Source organism: Rhineura floridana, chromosome 5, assembly GCF_030035675.1.
Source record: "Rhineura floridana isolate rRhiFlo1 chromosome 5, rRhiFlo1.hap2, whole genome shotgun sequence".
Lineage (NCBI taxonomy): Eukaryota > Metazoa > Chordata > Lepidosauria > Squamata > Rhineuridae > Rhineura > Rhineura floridana.
In genome coordinates this window covers 71336282-71357456 of record NC_084484.1, presented here as the reverse complement: position 1 = coordinate 71357456, position 21175 = coordinate 71336282, and the positions used below count along the sequence as shown (strand labels likewise).

Below are 21175 nucleotides of genomic sequence, written 5' to 3'. Positions count from 1 at the left end.
ATCACTCTGAATTGACAGCCCCCGATTCTGAATTAATTGTCTTTGGGTTCTCTTGACTTTCTGTAAACGTTCTGTGTGAGCGACGGCCTAATCGCTGGCTAATTTGTAGTCATCAAAGCACAATTTGCAGAACGGGGCTCTAATCGAGGCTGAAAAGCATGGATCTTTGTCTTCGGAGGATTTCCTTTTCTGTCAGCGTTTGGGCCGTCTTCCGAACTCGGAAGAGCTCCCTCCACCCTGAGGCTGCGCGAACCGAGAAGTTTCGAATGAAGCTTTGCCAGTGCCTCGGAGTAAATAGTCTAGGTTTCGGATTCTGCCCTGGCGTAGGTTGGTTGCTGTTGCTCCTTCGATCTCCGTCCCGGCAAAGATTCAAAGCCCAAGAACGGCTGCTCCAGGGGATTTAGCACCAGCGCCGCCGCCACCGCCGCCACATGATCCAGCCATCCCGTGACTCTCATCACTGTGAGCTAATTGGGAACTATGAAGAAAAGTCTAAAACTCTGTCCTACAAGGTGCTGCTGCTGCTGTTTCGATTATTCCCTCGTCCAAGCCCTCCATGGCATCTCCCAGGCTAGAGACCTGTTGCCCCAACCGGGACGCAGCTACTCAGCTGGTCCTGACTTTCCAACCGGAGGTCTTCTGCGCGGTTTGCCTCGGCAGCGCCTCAGCTGGTCTCCTGCTCAGCGTCCTGCAGCTCCTTCCGAAAAGGGGACAAGGCACACGGAAGATCCCTAAAGCGTCCTCCTCCTCCACCACCACCACCACCCTCCTCCTCATCTCTGCCTGCGACATACTGGGCTCTTTAGGTAAGGAGGACTTGGCCAGGCCATACTCAGGCAGTCCGCAAATAGGCTAGCTGCAAGCCATCAAAGTACATTTCAGTCGTGAGGGGGAAAAGGGTAATGAGCAGTTTTTAATCATACACTTGCAACCTTTTGGTTTGGAAAAAAGTAGGATTGCAGCCTTGGAGGGATATTCAAGACTGAGCCCGATCTCTCTTCAAAATTAAGCAGGCAAAAGTATTTGCGACAACTTTTTCTGATTCTACACGACCCCAAGCCATTTTCCAATAAAAGGATTGGCGTTTTAAAATCTTCTCTAGGGTTCTTTCGAAATTCTTGCTGTCCCCTTTGATTTTTTTCATGTTGTTTATTGTTTCAAAAGAATAATGGTAATGAATGAGACCTTTTTTGTAGGGCAAACTGCAGGTACTGGATTGGGCCTGCGCAGGGCAGCAAAGGGTTAAAGCCTCCCCACTACCACCACATGGTAGGGTCATGATCCAGGACAGTCCCACTGGCTCTTTGTAAATGCAACCGAGCAACAAAAACCTGTAAAGGGCAGAGTTGCATGACTAGCCTTATATGTAGATTGGCCTCAAGTCCCTTGGTACAAACAGCTTTTTTAACCAATCTCTGGACCCTTACTAATGTAAAAGGTCAGTATTGATTCTGGTATTACAGAAGTGTAAATGGGTAGGAACACACTCACTGTTCTGCTGTTCCGGGGGCACATGATGCTAATCAAACCCCGCCCCTTTTTACTGTACAATCTGGTGGGAGCAGTTTGAATGCTTTAAAAAAAAAAGCTTTAAAGAGATTTAGCAACTGATCGGCAGATCGATCTGTTCCCCCTCCAGGTGTGGTTAATGGAAACGCTTTGATCTGGTAGTTAGTGTGTTCATAGCCTATAACTCCAGAAAGAGAATTAATGCAGTACTATATGTTATAGAGGAAAGAGTGGGTTGTAATAGCAATTTATTAATTGCAAAACAGGCTGTCTTCATGAAGGAAATAGTGTTTGGGGGGGGGGAAATAGTAGTCGCTTTACACACTTTTACTCTGTTTTAAATGTCACCTAAAAAGGTGAATTGAACATAGGCTTTTTGTAACATGCTATAGTTTAAGCCAAATTGGTTTCCAAAGCAGCTAATGATAAATGAAAAATGATCAGCTATATAGGACAGGTACACTCAACAGGAAATTGTGATTAGCTGTAGCTCGCTGTTGAGTCTACATTCAGTGGCAAACCCCAGGTGGCCTCTGTCTTATTAAGCTTTCTGGCAATTGCACACATTGGTGTTAATGGTTTCAGAGTGGATGGCTTTCTTCACAAGTGTGCAAGATTGTTCCTGGTATGTCCACAAGTAACAAACAGTTGTCAAAATAGGAGGAGATTTATTATTATTTATTATTTATTATTTGATTTATATTCCGCCCTTCCTCCCAGCAGGAGCCCAGGGCGGCGTTAATGGCTTAGTTCACTTATAAGAACACTAAATCATAACTTAGTATTATAAGAATGAGCCTTGGACTCTTACTGTCCCTAATGTGCTTCCTCCCAGATTTCCTAGTATGTGGGAAACTCTAGTTTGTTTTTTTGCAAACCATAGTTTGCTATTACATCCAAATTGGCAAACTATGGTTTGCAGTTGTTCACCAAACCAGAATTGAAAAACCCGTTTCAAATTGTAGTTTCCAATTCTGATTTGGAGTGACATAATTTGCCTGTTCAGTTTAGCTCTTTATGTGAACCCAGTCACTCTGTTATAGATCAACAGCAATAAATGCAAAGAAGTCTGTAAACTTCGCCAATGAGATGCCTGTTTTGGGGGGAATATTTGCATATTAACATGGATTTTTTCCCCCTCTGCCTTATAGGTATAATCTTCAGATCAACTGTCTGGTTAGGGTTTCCAGGTTTTGTAGCAAACATATCTATGGTGAATGGGACTGATGTGTGGCCTGCTGCTTTCTGTGTGGGTAGTGCGGTAGGTATAAAATACAGCCATTATCGAAATAAAGGAACAGCTTCTATGTTGTACTGGTTTATTTATTACATTTGTATCCTGACTTTCATTTGGGGAGGTCAGGACAGTATATGCTCGGTTTATAACCAAAATCTTGCTGGGTGAGTTAGGCCAGTGAATGACTGGCTCAAAATCAGCCAGTGAGCTGCATGGCTGAGTGGAAATTCCAAGGCAAGTATCTCTGGTCTAACCCAAAACTCAGTGAACCTGTGCCATAACCGTATTGGGGAAGAATGCTAGCAAGGTCTCAAGAACATAGATAAAATGCACTCCCTGTTTGGGTATTTTTAATTGGCTAAATAAAGATATGACTATGAAATAGCTCAATGGAAGGCACATCTACTGCTGCGAGAACTGTTAATCTGTCAGCAAATCAGGATCGGTTGCAGTGAAACTCCGAAGAGGAAAGTATCAAAATGACACCATAAAATCTTCTCATCTGACGTTCTTGAACATTTTTCCATATCATTTCAGAATGGCTGACTAATTTGAGTGGAAATCCAGTACTCAGGTTATGCTAGCTGAGGGGCTACAGGATTTTTGGCTATAGCTATGCAACTGAGGAGCTATAGGATTTTTGCTATGCTGGTGGAACTTAAGGGCCACCGTTGCCCCTGTGACACGTACACTGCAGGAGCTCCCCAGCTCTGCCACAGAACGTGACTGGCAGAGCTGCCAGGGAAGATATAATGGTGGAATGGCTAAAAAGTGGGTAGGAGGTAGGCAGTACAGGGGAGGAGTGCACTGATGTTGGATCCTGTAGCCCTTTGGGGGTTCCTGCTGCCATTGAACAAAATGGCAGCCAGACCGGTGCAAGAAATTTCCTTTTTCAGTGGGAGGAGGGGGGATTTTAAAATAGCTCTCCCCTTCCTGCCTAACCCAGTTGATCAGTTAAGGCTGCAATCCTGTGCACATCTACCTAGGAGTAAGCCCGCATGAACGTAGTGGATTTTCTGTGTAAACTTGTATAGGATTGTGTTGCACAGTTGCTTCAACTGATTAGCAGTCTTTGCTTTCAATAACCAACATTTTTTAAAAGATAAAATGGGTCTTTTGGAATTGGGGCTCAGATAAAAACTTTAACTTTTAGTGTTGCAAGCTGCATGACTTTAAAGTGTGCAGGTAAATTCAGCAACAGCCGTTGGCCATCATGACTCATAAGGAGAGGAGATAAATAACAGCTAAATGGAGCCAACACACCAAGAACTCCAGGAGCTGAAAAGAAATAAAGGTGGAATAAAGGTTGCAAGCCAATTTGAAGGGAAAGAATGCAACAAAATTCCAGCTCTTATAGGGAAGAATGTTAGAACTTGTAAACACAGACATGAAAGATCACTTATCTAAAGTCTAGTTGTGGGAAAAATGTGAATTATCTATAGCTGAATGCCATGGAATTTAGTTTGACTGAAACCTGCACATTCCACATTTCCATCAGCCTGTCACAAGGAATATACACAGCAGAGTTTACAGTGATAATCCTTTTCTGTCCACTTTATTTTTTTTTATTTTGCAGCAAGGAATAGCCATTTCTTATCAAAGTAATTAATGTAATACCTTCTTCTACATAAAATGCCCTAATCCATGTGAGCAGATTCCACATGCATATTCCTAGCTAGATGAGGAATCATGTGGAAGTTTATTTATTTTATTTATTACATTTATACCCCACCTTTCTTTTCATGATTGAAACCCAAGGTGGCTTACATATGGTTACCAGGCGGTCTCCCATCCAGGCACTGACCAGACCTGACCCTGCTTAGCTTCAGCAGAGAGCTGGCCTTATGTGCCTTCAGACTAGATGCTGCTCACACAGTTCCATCCTAGTCTAAATGCTGGACCTTCATGGATCCATATAATCCTGTTAAAAAATGGTAATTGGACCAGTCACCTGTTTGGGGTGTGGGTGACTGGATTTAGTGCCCCTTATCCAGTTTCCCTTCCATCTAAATAGCCGGTCAGCTCAACTGAAGATCATTTGATGGGTGCATATGGAGCCCCAGTTGATACATGCATAATGCATATTTACATCAGGGCAACTTTTGTCGTTATTCTAAGATGGGGATGAGGGATCTGTATCCCTCCAGCTGCCGTTGCACTCCTACTCCCATCAATCCCAGCCAGCGTGGCTAATGGTCAGGATGTTAGGAGCTGTAGTCCAATATCATCTGGAGAGCCACAGGTTCCCCACCCCTGAGCTAAAGGCTGGTTCCCACCAGCAGATTGAAAATGCCCTCCAGCCCTTTTGCTGTCAAGTGTGAGAACCTAGTACTCTGCCTTTGGCTGAACAGACAGGCAATAGCCATTTCTGAAGTTCTATAGTTCAGCTGCTGCCATCACATGCATTTATGTATTGATTTCATTTCTACCCTGCCTTTCTTGCATTCAGGGCAGCTTGCAAAGAACAACAATAAAATTCAATACTTAAAACAGCTCAGATCAACTATAAAGGCCTAGTTGAACTGCAGCAAATTAAGACATACTGCAGCAGTAGATATATAAATAATATTGAACCATGATTCAGATTGTAAAAGCTCATCTGCAAAGGTGTGCTTCTTCTAAATATTAGCAAGGAGGTACATTGATGCTTCACTGGGAGCTCATTCCAAGACCCAGGGGCTACTTGAAGAAAGCCCTGCTCTTTTCTGATCTCCAGGGTGAGCCAGAATAGCAGTGGCAATATGCATTCACACCTTGGTTTGCCCTACGATTTCTCCTTGTGACTGTGGCAGGTATACCACAGGGTGACAGTGGCTGCTCCTGTATAGTGGACATTTATTTTTTTCCCGCCCTTCCTCCCAGCAGGAGCCCAGGGTGGGAAATGGTGAGAACCAACCTAAAAAAAGTACTATGAATGTATGTACTAGTATGAAGCACTAGTTGTAGTACTTCATAAGCCTCTTATATTTTCAAATGTCCTCTTTCTCTCTCTGTGTGTGCGTCCATACATTTATATATATATGCATGTGTAAAATTTTCAGAAACCAATTCATCAAACCTTATGCACAAGAATTGAGCCCAAGGCTGATACATGGTAGGTTTTTGGTACTCTGTGACTTTAATGTACATCTCCACATACTTTATTAAATATATTTCGATATAACTTTTCAAGGTTAAATGTAACACAATTTTGTTATTCTCTCCAGATGTGACATACAAGATTTCCCCCTTTTTTTTACAGATGTGGATCCAACTCTCCTACAGCGCTGGCTTTTGGTGGCTGTTTTGCTATGCTGTAGATTCCTACTTGGTTGTTAGAAGATCAGCTGGGCTGAGGTACCAACATTAAATAAAACCACACTTTAAAAATAGGGCAGTATTTTCAGGATGACAGTTCATAAATCAGTGTGCATGCAAATCTGATCCGTCAACATTAAATTTTGGACAAGCTCTTGCCTACAACGAGGCTGGGTATGCCTCATTACTACTTTTTAATATTCTCTGTCAGCAATTCAGTTGGGTTTTGCTCTACACAATTTTACAGCAAGGTGTTTATTTCTTCACATATGTTTCCCAAATGTCAGTAGCTTGTTTTAAAAACAAATAACCCAAGGTTTTTTTGGGAGGGGGGATTTCCCAAGTTGGTGGACTTGTTGTTAAAGGGAAGGAAGACGTGTAAAATAGAGCAATTTCTAATGTCCATAGGGCACTATCCTTACCTTGGTTTCTGTGTAATGTATTTCCAGTACAATGGTGTTGTATCACATGATGACATGGGGCCTGGCAATCCTGTTCTGTGTGGAGGGAATTGCTATGCTATACTACCCTTCAGTTTCTAGGTAAGCACGGGTTGTTTAGCTTTTTAGACTTACTTCTATGCTTTGCTTCATGTTTTAATGAATATTATTACACCTGGCAGATGGTATAGGTTGCTGGGTTCAGGCAGTTGGTTAATTCTACACTGATTAAGGAGCCCACTGGCTAAAAGCCAGCTCTGCCACCTTGACTGTCAGTTGGTGTAAGGTCCCCACATATCTGGGGATATGAGTCCTGTAACGTGGGCCAAGGCACAGTTTGAAGGCATGTGATGCGGACACCTTTCTGAAGCTAAAGAGGTCTGGTTCTGGTCAGTACTTGGGTGGGCGATTTCTTGGGAATGCTGTCTCTTACACTGCCTTGTGTTCCATGGAAGAAAGGCAAGTATATGTATGTACAAAATAATGAAAGTGTGCCTATGACTTTGTTTTGATATCTGAGCAGGCTAAATTAAAATCCTGAGGGCCAAACTAGATGTTATAAGGCAAATGCAGTGTATTGAAATGTGAATGTGAACATTAAGAGGCACCCCGCTCTTTCCCTCTACCCACATGCATTCTATTGCAAATGCTCCCTTCCAGTTGAGTTTTTCATTCCAACCCTGCGCCACCTAGGCTCAATACTTGTTGGGGCGGTGGTAAATAGCTGGGTTTTTTTTACATAATTTGCAGGGTTACAGAATTACTGGGTGTGAAAGGAACAAAAGTCCTTTTATTATTATTTATTTATGTATTTATTAGATTTATGTCCTGCCCTTCCTCCCAGTAGGAGCTTCATGTACTGAACCCTCACTGTACGTTTGCCCCTCCCCCACTCCAATATTCTCCATTATATCAGCAAATATGGACTTTGAAGCCTGTATTTACTACCAGAAACATTTCCTAACCAATATTTTTCATAAACCTCTTCCATGTTATTACATAATTTAGTGCACAGCCCTATGGGCCCCCACTGGAAGAGACTGCAGGAGCCCATAAAATATAGCAGGTCTCTCTCTCCTCTGGCAGAGAAGGAGCTCCACACCCAGATGACTCCCAGTAGTAGCAGCAGGAAAGTTTCCCACCTTCGCTCCTTTGCCGTCAGTGTTGTATTTGCAGAGAGAGTGTAGAAAATCAGAAGAATTGGGGGAGGTTTTTGATCCACTGGATCCAAGGCCCTCTTCCTTCCCTATACACTCCTCTGTCCCCCAAACAAAGAGAAGGTATACCAGCTCTGTGCCGGGAATGCCAATATTTTCCCCTTCCACCCTGCCAGCATGAGCCCAACAGGCCGCCACAGATATCCCCTCCCCCTCCCCATTAAGGTTGCTCTGTTTCTAAGTATACCTCATTTGCTGACCATTTTCAGTCACGTCCGTGTATTGGTCCATTCTTTTAGCTCTCAAGGCCAAGTACTGGAAACAATTTTTTTTCACCTTCCATATAGTTTTTTCCCCTTTCATGTCTAATATAATCCAATGTATATTAAAATAAATAATAAAATAAAATGATAAAGGGAGTTAGTTTTTTAATTGGATTGTTAGCCACCTAGAAAGCTGATTTGTACTGCGTCAGTCCATGAGCCCATCTAGCTCAGTATTGTCTAGACCGGGTGTGCAGAACCTCTGGCCCTCCAGATGTTGCTGAACTACAACTCCCATCAGCCCCAGCCAGCTTAGCCAAGGATGCTGGGAGCTATAGTTCAGCAACATCTGGAGGACTAAAGGTTCCTCACACCTGGTCTACATTGTCTGTCAGTGGCTCTCCAGAGTTTCCAGCAGGGGACATTCCTAGCCCCACCTGGAGATGCCAGGGATTGGAACTGGGATGTTCTTCATGCAAAGCAGATGCTTTACCATTGAGCTACAGCTCTTCCCCAAGAATGAAATACTGTTTCGTTTCTGCGTATTAGGAGTTTCTTTTGGGGGGAAGTATTTCAATCATTTTACCACACTTTAGTTTAAAATGAGGGGTAGTTCATACATGGGGTGTTCCCACATGACCCCCTGAACAGCCACCATACATGCAGAACTAGGGATAGACATAGATGCTCATATTGATGTTTCACAATATCATGCATCTGTGGTTCTGGCCAGGCAGGAAGCCCAGCAGGAATTGTTCCTGCTTCCTGCAGGAGGACCACTATGTAGAGGAAGCAAATGAGAATGAAAAGCAGTTAATTGTCTCTTTCTCCCCCCCCCCCTTTCAGTTGTGAAAACGGTCTGGAGCATGCGATTCCCCATTATGTCACTACATATGTTCCATTAGTGATTGTTCTAATGGTGAACCCGATCCTTTTCAATCGAACGGTGTCAGCTGGTAAGATTCCAAATGGCAATTGGAATGTGTATATATGAATTAAAAACAAAGATTAAAAATGTCTACTCATGGATCCTTTTTATGTAGAAATATAGGTAACTGGAAAGATAGAATTGCGAAATACTATATATCAAGAATGGCTTCATGAATATATTGGATCACAGTTCCCAGAAGCTTCCAGAAAACATTATTTTACTTTACCTAGACCAGGGATAGGGAACCTGTTGCCTTCCTGATGTTGTTGGACTACAGCTCCCATGATCCCTGACTATTGGCCACGCTAGCTAGAGTTGATGGGAGTTGGTTTTGACATCATTGGGAGAGCTGCAGGATTTATTACAGATCTGCTGTACACTTTTGCCTGGTTGTTGCTGCTGCTGTTGCACAATGGACAAATGCTACTGATCAAATACAACTAACATAGTCCAGTCTTCAGAACATATTGCACCAGTGTCTTTTAAACTTTGGTCCAATCCTCTAAAAAGCTATCCTCTGTAAGCCCTTTTAGAATTAATAGCTAGAGCACTTTAATGGGGCTTGCACAAGAGAACAACCTGGCAGAATGTGCCATTGATTGTCACTGCCAAACTTTAAATTCCTGTGCCTTCCTTGTAGCTTACATGGCATGTTTCTGCTTTCCAGTTGCATCTTTACTGAAGGAAAGACAAGGAATCTATACAGAGAATGAAAGACGTCTGGGGACAGAGATCAAAGTTCGCTTTTTCAAAATTATGCTGGTGGTCACTGTTTGGTAAAGCACAACTTTATCCCCCTTAATGTCATGTTTTCTTGGAATGATCTTGCAGAGGCAAATCTGTAGGCTGGTTTTGCTTCCACTCCTTCCTTAAAAAATTACTTTTATTGATATTGAAAATGTTGCACCGAAGTATTGATGCAGTTGTGTTTGTGTGTGTGTTCCCTTCCTATAGGAGTAGGGAACCTCAGGCCCAAGGCCAGTTGCTGCCCTCCAGGCCTCTCTGTCTGGCCCTTGGAGCTCTTCCCAGACTGCCACCCCTCATTGGCCCTGCTTTGCACCCTACGAACATAGGAAGATGCCCTCTGCTGAGACAGACCATTGGTCCATCCTGCTCAGTCCTGTCTATACTGACTTACACCCGCTCTCCAGGGTTTCAGGCAGGGACCTCTTCCAGCCCTTCCTGGAGAAAGCAAGGAGTGAACCTTGGACCTTCTGCGTGCAAGGCAGATGCTCTACCACTGGGCTACAGTCCTTCCCCCTAAGTGTTTTTGCCTGGCTGGAATGTGTCCTTGAATGCTGATAATGCCTCTTGCTTGCCCAGATGGAGAGGGGCGTGCATAGAAACGAGCCTCATGTACAAAGGTAAACCTTAGATTTGTTGCTGTGTCCGCCGTTTGCACCAGAAGGCTTCTGAGAAAGGAATGTGGCCCTGTAGTTGAGAGAGGATCCCCATTGCTGCCTTTATACGTTGCAGCTCCTAACTGCCACTTTAAATATTCTTCTTTATGTTGCCTATAGCAGTGAGGGGTCATTTCTCCCCCGCTTCATATACCATAGCACAGTATGCCGTGGTATGAATACAAATGACCAAAATTTAATTCAGCAACTGACAATCCCATGGAAGAGTGGAACATGAAAATTTAATTTAGGTTGGTTTCTTTGCCTCTGGCTGCGAAAAGGGATTCTAAGACAAGGAAATCTTGTACTGGTATTTATGTTCTTTTATATTGCTGGCTTTGAAATTTAACATTTGAGGGGGGAGACGCACAAACTATCTTTCTTCAAATGACTACTGCTGTGCTCTAAAAACAAAGAATGTGTATTAATCTACCTCTTTCTTCTTATCTTGATGCTTGCATCAGCTGGTCATCAAATATTATCAACGAGGGCCTTCTGTTCTATCTGGAAATGCAGCCGGATATCAGTGGAAGCCTCTTGAAAAACGTCCGAAATACTGCAGTGATCACGTGGATTATAATGGTAAGGGCATCATGATGCCATTGGCAAAGTTGTCATCCAACAAAAGAGCAGTCCCCAGGAAGGTGGGGGGGGGGAGCAGGAGAGCAGACAGAATTGTCAGAAGAGAGCTGCTGATGACAGAGCAGAAGTGGTGATTCCTGAAGGTTACAGAATGGTTGGGAATACCCCCCTTTCCCCCCCTTTTTGGGGGGGGGTTGCAGGTCACTGTTGTGCAGGTAGCTGTTAACTGTCAGGAGGATGCTTTAAATTGCTTATGTGTTTTTAGCGACCCAGCCTTATTGATATTTAACTTACCGATATCTATTTATTGAGGAGTTGCTGAGTTAATTCCTATTCAATCTCATTTGCCCCTTTCTCCTGTAAAGGTAAAGGTGTCCCCGCACTTGTAGTGCAAGTCATTTCCGACTCTTTTTTTTTTTTAATAATTTTTATTCAAATTTTTCAAAAGACAAACAAAACAAAATCAAACAACAAAAACATAACAATACAACAAAAGAAAAAAAATAAAATAGTTGACTTCCGATTTGTCGCAGATCAGCTATAAGTATATAATATATATCAAACCTGTCCCTTAATATATACATACAGGATCACTTTTCTCCATAGGCTATCTTAGTTAATCGTCAAATCCCAATATCATCATTTTATTTTGATCTTTCAACAAAAAGTCTAAGAGAGGCTTCCATTCCTTAAGAAATGTGTCTGTCGATTTTTCTCTAAGTAAACATGTCAATTTATCCATCTCTACTAAGTCCATTAATTTCAATAGCCATTCTTCCGTTGTTGGTGTTGATTCCATTTTCCACTTTTGTGCATATAATAATCTTGCTGCCGTAATCATATATAATATTATTCTTCCATATTTATTTTCTATTTGTTTATCCATAAAACCCAATAAAAAAAATTCTGGTTTTGACTGAATATTTATCTTTAGAATTTTTTGCATCATCCTACCTATCTGTGCCCAAAATGATTTTGCCTTTTTACATAGCCACCACATATGATAAAATGATCCTTCTTGTTTACATTTCCAACAAACATTAGAAACATTACTATACATTTTTGACAACTTTTCTGGAGTCATGTACCAACGATACATCATTTTATAGAATTTTTCTTTAAGATTATAGCATAATGTAAATCTCAAGCCTTTTTTCCACATATTTTCCCATTGATCCATTTGTATGTTATAACCAAATTTTTTTGCCCACTTTACCATACACTCTTTTACTTGTTCTTCTTCCATATCCATTTTCAGCAAGAGTTTATACATTTTTGCAATTGTATTTTCATCATTTGTACACAAACCTATTTCAAAATCAGATTTACTTATTTCAAACCCATACATTTTCTTGTCCATTTTATATCTTTCTAACAATTGTAAATAGGCAAACCATTGAGAACTATATCCTTCCTTTATCAGTTGTTCTCTCTCTTTCATTATATATTCTCCATGTACATTTTCTAATAGTTCTTGATAAGTTAACCATTTCTCTTTTCCAGCCATTTCTCTTCTGTAAAACGCTTCTTGACTTGAGACACATAATGGTATTTTCGAATAGAACCTTGGTTTATATCTATTCCATATTTTCAACAGAGGACGTCTTATAAAATGATTATTAAAGTCTACATTTACTTTTACTTTGTCATACCATAGATATCCATGCCATCCCCACTTCAGGTTATGGCCCTCCAAATCCAATAGTCTTTTATTCCTCAATAAAATCCATTCCTTTATCCAGACTAAACAGCAGGCAGCAAAATAAAGTCTTCCCGGAAGTGAGTGCCTAGCTGGTGGTTGTCTCTGAGAGATCTCTGCCTCAGAGGAAGCTTTTTTCAGTTTAAAAGCCAGCCAAGAGGAAACTTTGACTGGCTTAAATGTTCTCCAAGGTAAAGGTGAACCGATCAGATTTTCCACAGGACTTCGTTGAGCTGTCGGCGGCTGGAATTGATCAGGAATTCCCTGAGATAAGAAGGCATACCGATCGGCTGAAGACGGGGTCAGGACTTCCAACAAGCTGTACTGAAAAAAAGCGAGGCGTTTTTTCTTCTTCTTAAAAACGTTCTTAACCAGCGAGCCTCCTTCTGTCTAAATCTTATCATTTGGCTTAAATTACTACAGTAAAAGGGATTTGTTTACGAATCAGCAATTGAGAAATCTGGGTGAGTCATACTTTTTCTCTGTTAAATATAATTAAGGAAGAAAGAAAATGTAAACAATTTATATATATATTTTTTTACGACAAAAAGCTGGCCTGAATTTGGAGTTATAAAGATTAAAAACAGATGAGAGGCAATTATTATTTGATGGAAATACATTTTGGACTATTTTTCTCCTTGGATTATTTCTTTTTGGACAAATCTGCTGTTCGTATATGTTACTAATTGCTTGGTGTTGTGAACCAGAATTGTTTTGCATTCCTGGACGTAGATAAGAACTGTGCTGGCCGGACTATAATAACAGGCCTGGAATATTAACTCTTTTGTTGGTGGAGGAAAAAAAGAAATAAATAGACTGCCTCTAGGTTTTGGAACAGTGGTTAATATCAGAAATTAAAGGCTTCTTTTGAGAATGACAACTAGAAAAGCAGCTAAGGCTCAGGAGCGAAGAGGTTCAATTGATCCACAGGAAGGGGTTATACCCCCAGATATGTTTCAAAAAATAATGGAAGGGATTAGTGATCTAAAACAAGAAATGAAAACTGAATTGAAAGATATAAAAGATCATATTAAAATACAAGTGGATGAGATTAAAGGGACAATTGGGCAAATAATGGAGGATGCAAAAAATACTAAAGAAAAGGTACAAATCTTGGAGAATAGAACAGATATATTAAATCTGGAATTAGAAAAAAAATTGGACTACATGGCTGTGATTGAATTGAGAAATAAAGAACATTGTTTGAGATTCTGTGCAATCCCTGAGGAAACAGGTGAAGATATCAGAGATAAAATTGTTAATGCCTTAGTAAAATTTTTGGATTTGAATGAAGATCGGATGAAATTTGAAATAGATAAAGTTTATAGAATTAATTCCAGATATGCAACAATGAAAAAAATTCCAAGAGATGTGCTTGTTCACTTTATAAAAAAGACGACCAGAGATACGGTATTACAACAACACTTCAACAATACCTTTAAAATTGATGGTAAGGAAATACTGGTGATGAAAGAAATTCCTATTAGACTTTTACGTAAGAGAAAAGAATATGCTTTCTTTACAGAAAAACTTAAGCAATGCAAAATTCAATTTAGATGGGATGTTCCAGAAGGAGTGATTTTTACATTCAGACAACAGAAATATAGATTGAATACTGTTCAAAAAGCAAGGGATTTCTTGAGAAAAGCTTCAAAAGACATGGAAGAAGATAAACTTAAAGATATGGATATAATTCCTGGGAAACAAAGTCAACAGGAACATGCAGAGGAGGGGAAGGAAGATGATGGATTAAAGGGAGCATCAGGTACGTTTTAAAATACACGCTTAAAGATGGATTACAAATATCTAACTTGGAATATAAATGGAGCCAACACGGCGCAGAAGAGAAAGAAAGTGTGTCATTATTTGAAAAAATTAAAATTGGATATAATTTGTTTACAAGAAACTCATATTAAGAAGAAAGATTCCAAATATTTGATTTGTAAAAATTTGGGTGAAGAATTTATTTCGGCTGGATTAAAAAAAAAATGGAGTTGTTCTTTACATTAACCCACAATTGCTTCCTAAATTGATATTACTGGATGATAGTGGTAGATTTGTGGGGGTTGAAATTACTTTACAGGGCATAAAAATATTGATAGTGGGTATTTATGCCCCCAATGAAGATAAAACAAGGTTTTACACAGGACTTATGGAAAAATTGTCAGAGTTTTCATATGATCATTGGTGTGTCATGGGTGATTGGAATGGGGTAATCTCACCAAAAATTGATAGACTTTCTGAAAAAAAATATTAAAGAGACACAGGGTAAATTACCGAAGATTTGCTTTGAATTGATGGAAAATTTAGAATTGGTGGATACCTGGAGATATATAAATGATAACGCAAAGGAATTTACTTATTTTTCAGAAAGACATAAAACATTTTTGAGGATTGATATGATTTGGATGTCTAAAAATCTAGTGAAAGATATTTTTAAAATGGATATATTACCAAAAACTTTTTCGGACCACAATCCTGTGATATTAACTTTCAAAAAAAAAAAATCTTGGATTTAGATGGAGACTAAATGAATCTTTATTACAGAATGACAAAGTAGTACAAGAATGTAAGAAGAAATTAAAAGAGTTTTTTGAACATAATTTACATAAAGGAACAAATGAAAATATTGTTTGGGATACAAGTAAGGCATTTATGAAGGGATATTTTATTAAATGTAACTCTGAATTAAAAAAAAAGAAACAACAAAATGCAATTAATTTTGGAAGAAATAAAACATAAAGAGGAAGAATTGAAAAAGAATCCAACTAAAGTTTCTATTGTAAATCAAATTAAAATGTTACAGAATCAAGTATCAATGCTGACAGTTAGAGAAATTGAAAGGAAACTAAATTTTGCTAAACAAAGGACTTTTGAATTTGCAAATAAACCGGGGAAATGGTTAGCATATAAATTAAGAAAAGAACGTCAAAAAAATATTATTTTAAAGATACAAGAAGGAGATGAGATGCTGACAGATAATGTAAAAATCAAAAAGATTTTTCATCAACATTATTCAACATTGTACAAGTGTCAGGAAATCCCATCTGAAAAAATAGAAGAGTATATATCTAAACAGAATTTGCCTAAAATTACAGACTTTCAGAGACAAGCTATTAATGGCCCTATCACGTCAAGAGAGATATCTGAAGCTATAAACAAAATTAAATCAGGAAAGGCGCCAGGACCAGATGGGTTATCTGCAGTGTACTATAAATGTTTGGAGGAAGAACTCTTGCTACCTTTACAGTATACAATGAATTCTATTTTGCAAGAGGGAAAGATACCGGATAGTTGGAAAAATGCTAACATAACATTAATACCTAAAGAGGAGCAAGATTTAACTAAAACAAAAAATTATCGGCCGATATCTCTATTGAATAATGACTATAAAATTTTTACAATGATTTTGGCAGAAAGAATGAAAATAATATTGCAACAATTTATCCAGGAAGATCAATCGGGGTTTTTACCTAAAAGACAATTACGTGACAACGTCAGGAATGTCTTGAATGTGTTGGAATATTTAGAACAACAAAATGATAAACAAGCAGCTTTGATTTTCTTAGATGCTGAGAAAGCATTTGATAATTTGAATTGGAAATTTATGTTTCAGGTTTTGGAGCAAATGGATTTTGGAGACAATTTTATAAAATGGATTAGATTGATTTATACATCTCAGAAGGCTCAGATAATTGTTAATGGAGATTTAACGGATTCATGTGAAATACAAAAGGGTACAAGACAGGGATGTCCATTATCTCCTCTTCTATTTATTCTGGTCTTAGAAGTGCTGTTTAGAGATATAAGGCAAGATAAAAGGATTTCGGGATTAAAGATAAAAAAAGAAGAATATAAACTGAGAGCATTTGCTGATGATTTGATAATTGTATTAGAAAACCCTTTGGAAGGAATTAATGTATTGATGGACAAATTAAAAGAATTTGGACCGTTAGCAGGATTTAAGATCAACAATCAAAAAACAAAGATGTTGGTGAAAAATTTAACTTTAAGGGAACAGAAAGAGTTAATGGACAAGACAGATTTTACAATAGAGAAAACGTTGAAATATTTAGGTATCATTATGACAAATAAAAATTCAAAGTTGTTTCATAATAATTATGAAAAATTATGGACAGAGATTAAGAAAGATCTGCTAAAATGGGATAAACTACAATTGTCATTAATGGGTAGAATATCTGTGATAAAAATGAATGTATTACCGAGAATGATGTTTTTGTTTCAAACAATACCTGTAATATCCTCTGATTTACCTTTTAAACAATGGCAAAAAGATATTTCTAAATTTGTATGGCAAGGAAAAAAACCAAGAGTTAAATTTAAATTACTACAAGACGCCAAAGAAAGAGGAGGACTGTCATTTCCGACTCTTAGGGTGACGTCTTGCGATGTTTACTAGGCAGACCGTATATATGGGGTGGGATTGCCAGTTCCTTCCCTGGCCTTTCTTTACCCCCCAGCATAGGCCGGGTACTCATTTTACCGACCACGGATGGATGGAAGGCTGAGTGGACCCCGACCCCTTTTACCGGAGATTCAACTTCCTCCTTTCGTTGGAATCAAACTCTGGCCGTGAGCAGAGCTTTGGCTGCGTTACCGCCGCTTACCACTCTGCGCCATTTCAGATGCTATTTCTCTCTCCTGCACTGTAGCAACTTTTGTCCTTATCTTGCCTAGCGCTGCTTTTCCCCATCATTGACTTCCTTACGCTATACTCCTTTCTCCACTATCTTACTCATCTCTCCTTTCCCACAACATGATGGCCCTTCCATTGCTTTCTTTGCTCTACATATTATCTGCTCTTAGAGCCCTTTATATCATTTATTTCCTTCTGTTCTTGTGGATTATCTCTACTTGACGCCCTTGCCTGTCCCCTCCCTTTTCATTCTCTGTTTTTTGTCCCAGCGTCATGTGTTTATCTTCTTTTTGCCCTTCTCTTCCTCTCTTTCACAAAACACTGCTGGGAGGAAGGGCGGCATATAAATAAATAAATAATAAACAAGCAAACAATGTGACTTTGCTTGAACTCTCATGACCACTCTGCAATCCTGTTGTATGTTTTTGTACCGGGGTGCTGTGTCTGCTCTTTGCACACACATCTGAATAATAATAATAGGAAACTATTTTACATAGAGTCAGAATGTTGGGCCATCTAGCTTGGTATTTTCCACAGTGACCAACAGCAGCTTCTTCAAGGTTTCAGACAGGGGACACTGCCAGCCCTTCTTGAGACACCAGGGATTGAATCTGGAACCTTCTGCATGCAAAGCAGATGCTCTGCCACTGAGCTACGGTCCTTTCCCGTAATAATTATTATGTCTGAAATAAGCCCTACTGAGTTCTGAGGGCAATACTCCCAGGTGAGTATAGGGTTGCAGCCTGAGTTGCTTTAACTCGCTTTCCCAGTAACTAAGATTTATTCACACCGACACACCTTAGCAGGGGTAGAATACTAGATGATGAGAGGGAGGGGCACCTTTGCATGCTTTCTCAAATATCTTTAACACATAATTTCTGTTTCACACATAGAGCAACCCCAAGCACTTTGGCATGTCCCAACTCCCATCTCAGGCACATTGGTGTGGGAAGGTGAGGCAGGTTCTTCCTAGCTGAAGCACCGCTGTGGGAGAGTCATCTTCCTCCCCATCCCCCAATTATAGCCCATCACCAATTGAAAATGTTTCTATTTCAGAAAGAAATGTTTCTTTTTCAGGAACCTGTGTACCTAGCGTAGACACCCTGCTGCAGATGCACACCCACCCCACTGATGAGAGGGTCAGTGTTTGCAGACCTATGGTGTCCCTCATGCATGAGAGGAATAATGCCCAGTTAGGAGATTCTCTAGCAGTTAGTCTAGTGCTATCCTCTTTATGTAGGCAGGAGGGGGAGAGAAGCCCAGTTCTTAAGGTGAGAGATGAGTTTAAGGTGACTGTATTGTATGCCCAGGGATTGCTCAAAGAATGAAATTAACTTTTCAGTAGCAGATGTTGGGGATAAGAACAATGAGTCATCATGCAAGCACCACCTGGAATTAATTTTTCCAAGAGCTCCTCACCGCTTATTTAGATATGAGATGATTTTGATGAGGAATATTCTCCAGTGACTTTTTAGATTGGTTGGTTAGATTTAGGACAGTTCTTGTATATCTTCACTGCAGCATTTTATTGTTTGTAGTGTATGGCTTTCCCTGCACATTTTATTACTGTTGGTTTTTTTTTCTCCTATTCACTACCTTGGGAGGATTCTTGTACTGAAATGTGAGATGTAAAGAATTAAGATTTAATTAATTCTTCTAAAAGAATTGTGGATGATGATGAAAATGATCCTTCACCTGAAGGTCCCAGGGTGGGTTACAACAATTTGAAATATACTGCCCAAATCCTAATTGATTTCGTGGCCGTGTTGATTTTCATCCACATCTCTGCTCTGCTTTTCTGTCATTTAGGGAGTACTGAATCCAATGCAAGGCTTCCTTTTCACATTGGCCTTTTATGGCTGGACAGGCTGGAAGCTGGACCTGCAGTGGCGAAAAAGAGAAATACCTTGGGAATCTATGTCAACATCAGCTGATGCTGAAAATGCTTGTGCCTTGCCAAGTGGAAACTTTGCGAATTTCCTTGACTCAAAGAAAGCAACAGTAGTGCCAAATCATCAGACAGATGAAACCTTAAGCATGCTGTCTCAGGGTTATCTTGGCAGTGATGACAGGCTAACTAGGAACTCGCCTGTCTACCAGGACTGGTAACGTGCAGTATTGGGAATGGTCATGCTTGCCCCTGAAGACCTGCATGTGTGAACGGACCACCGCTGACATGAACGTTCTCTTGATGGGAGTATATATCATGTTTAACATGGTTGATTCGCCTATTCAGCTGCCAGTCAACAAGTGCAGCGGGGGTGTACATGAATGAATAGGGAAGGATACCCTCTCCTTCATGGTCTGATTACGCAATTATATTGCTCACCAGTATACCACTGTTTTCTCTATCGGTGGGACTATTTTTCCACTCATCTACCCTCTAAGATACCCTTGCTAGAGAGAAAAATGCATGTGAGAACAAAAATGAGAGAAGATAACTTTTAATAATGCTTTTGGAAGGTTTCTGTGGTACACAGAACTGACTGGTGCCATAATGTCAATTGACAGGCTTGTTTTAATGTCATCTGTAACTAGTGTGTCTAGTAGTATGTAAGTTTGTTTAATAAACATGTTATGGAACCTTCTAACTCTACTGACTTTCCTGATTAGCTTGGACTAAAGCTGCAAAAATGTTCCTGTATTTGATTAGAAAATAATACCCCCAGAGTTCGAGCCTCGTTCATGGCTTTCCCCTTGTAGCATGTAGAAGAGCTTTCTTTCTTAAGCCATTTTGGTATTTATTATTTTCTCTGCAGGAGACAATCCTTTTATATTGTGGTAATTGTACCCGTTCCATGCTTGTTTATGTGCTACAGGCCTCTTCTGATTCATGTATGCCTCTGGAACGATTTGCATGGAGGAATACACATGGAACAGGCACACACCATCTTCATAAGATATGGAGATAGCTATCGGCACAGATGGCTTGTACTAAATGGACACCACTGTGAAATTTGTCAAAGGTGGCTGTCTTTGTGATCTCAACTAGTTGTCTCAACTAGTTGTCTCAATTGCCTTAGCAAGAGCACAGGATTTTTTTGCGGGGGGAGGAGTTGAGGGGGGAACAAGAAGCAGAGGCTTAAGTGTCCTAATTCTTTCTCTAATGTAATTCTTACTGCTAACCTGAGCGAAGTTGTACATGATATCTATTAAGGTGGCTTGAAATAAACAGCAGAAGTGATCTGGGAGTTCTTGTTGAGCTATCACTGGGAGGGGCAAACTTATGCACACCTACTCAGAAGTAAGCCCTGTGTAGCTATACGAGGCTTAACTCTTGAGCGAGTAAGTGGCAGGGTGTGAAGGAAGATGTGACAGTGACAGGTTCCAACCTGGATCCTACTAGTTCCCTATAAAGGGGCAAGATAGAGCCACTTAAACCCTGAACATGGGCACCACTTGTGTGCTAAGTTAAGCTCTTTTGTTTATATGCTACAGCTAAGCTCTTTTCCTCCCAACCAGGGGATGTGTTATTTCTGGTCATACAGCATGAGTTGGGTGGGGGTTAAGGAGCATCTTCAGGGCTACCAGGCATGGGCTCTGTGTCCTGCTTAGCCGCCAAATGGTGTTTTAAGCCATCCTGAACTCAACCCTTATTCCCTGGCAGTCCAGAGTCTACATGTGGGTGTGACTCAGTCATGTGTCCGCAGATACATACAGAGAGGGGTCAGTACCCAAATCCAGACCTGGGAGAAGGGTTTTGGGGAGAAGGTAGAAACGAGCCTGAAATGCAGTAGACAAAAGGTGCCGCTACTTTGACCAGGCAAAGAATGCCGGTTTCTCAAATTTATACCAGGACAAGCCAGAAGGTTGCCTATTGGCTAATTGCCAATCATAGGAAGTGATGTTGCAAACACCTATTCCTTCTCTGAAGAGGGCTTCTAGGCCCGAGCAAGCAGCCCATGGTAGTTCCCTAGTTTAGGTCCCAGCATCAAAATGTGACCGGGGAAGGGCCATAGCTCAGTGGTAGAGCACCTGCTTTGCATGTAGAAGTTCCCAAGTC

General features: G+C 40.3%; 1 protein-coding gene across 1 annotated transcript; it reads left to right on the top strand.

The window, feature by feature from the left end:
* Positions 1 to 94: 94 nt before the first annotated feature.
* On the top strand, positions 95 to 19755 carry GPR143 (G protein-coupled receptor 143). The gene is made up of 8 exons (XM_061629422.1): positions 95 to 806; positions 2661 to 2770; positions 5988 to 6082; positions 6493 to 6585; positions 8750 to 8859; positions 9502 to 9610; positions 10699 to 10816; positions 18982 to 19755. The coding sequence occupies exons 1-8, from the start codon at positions 557 to 559 to the stop codon at positions 19279 to 19281; spliced, it is 1185 nt and encodes a 394-aa protein (XP_061485406.1). The 5' UTR covers positions 95 to 556; the 3' UTR covers positions 19282 to 19755.
* Positions 19756 to 21175: the final 1420 nt, after the last annotated feature.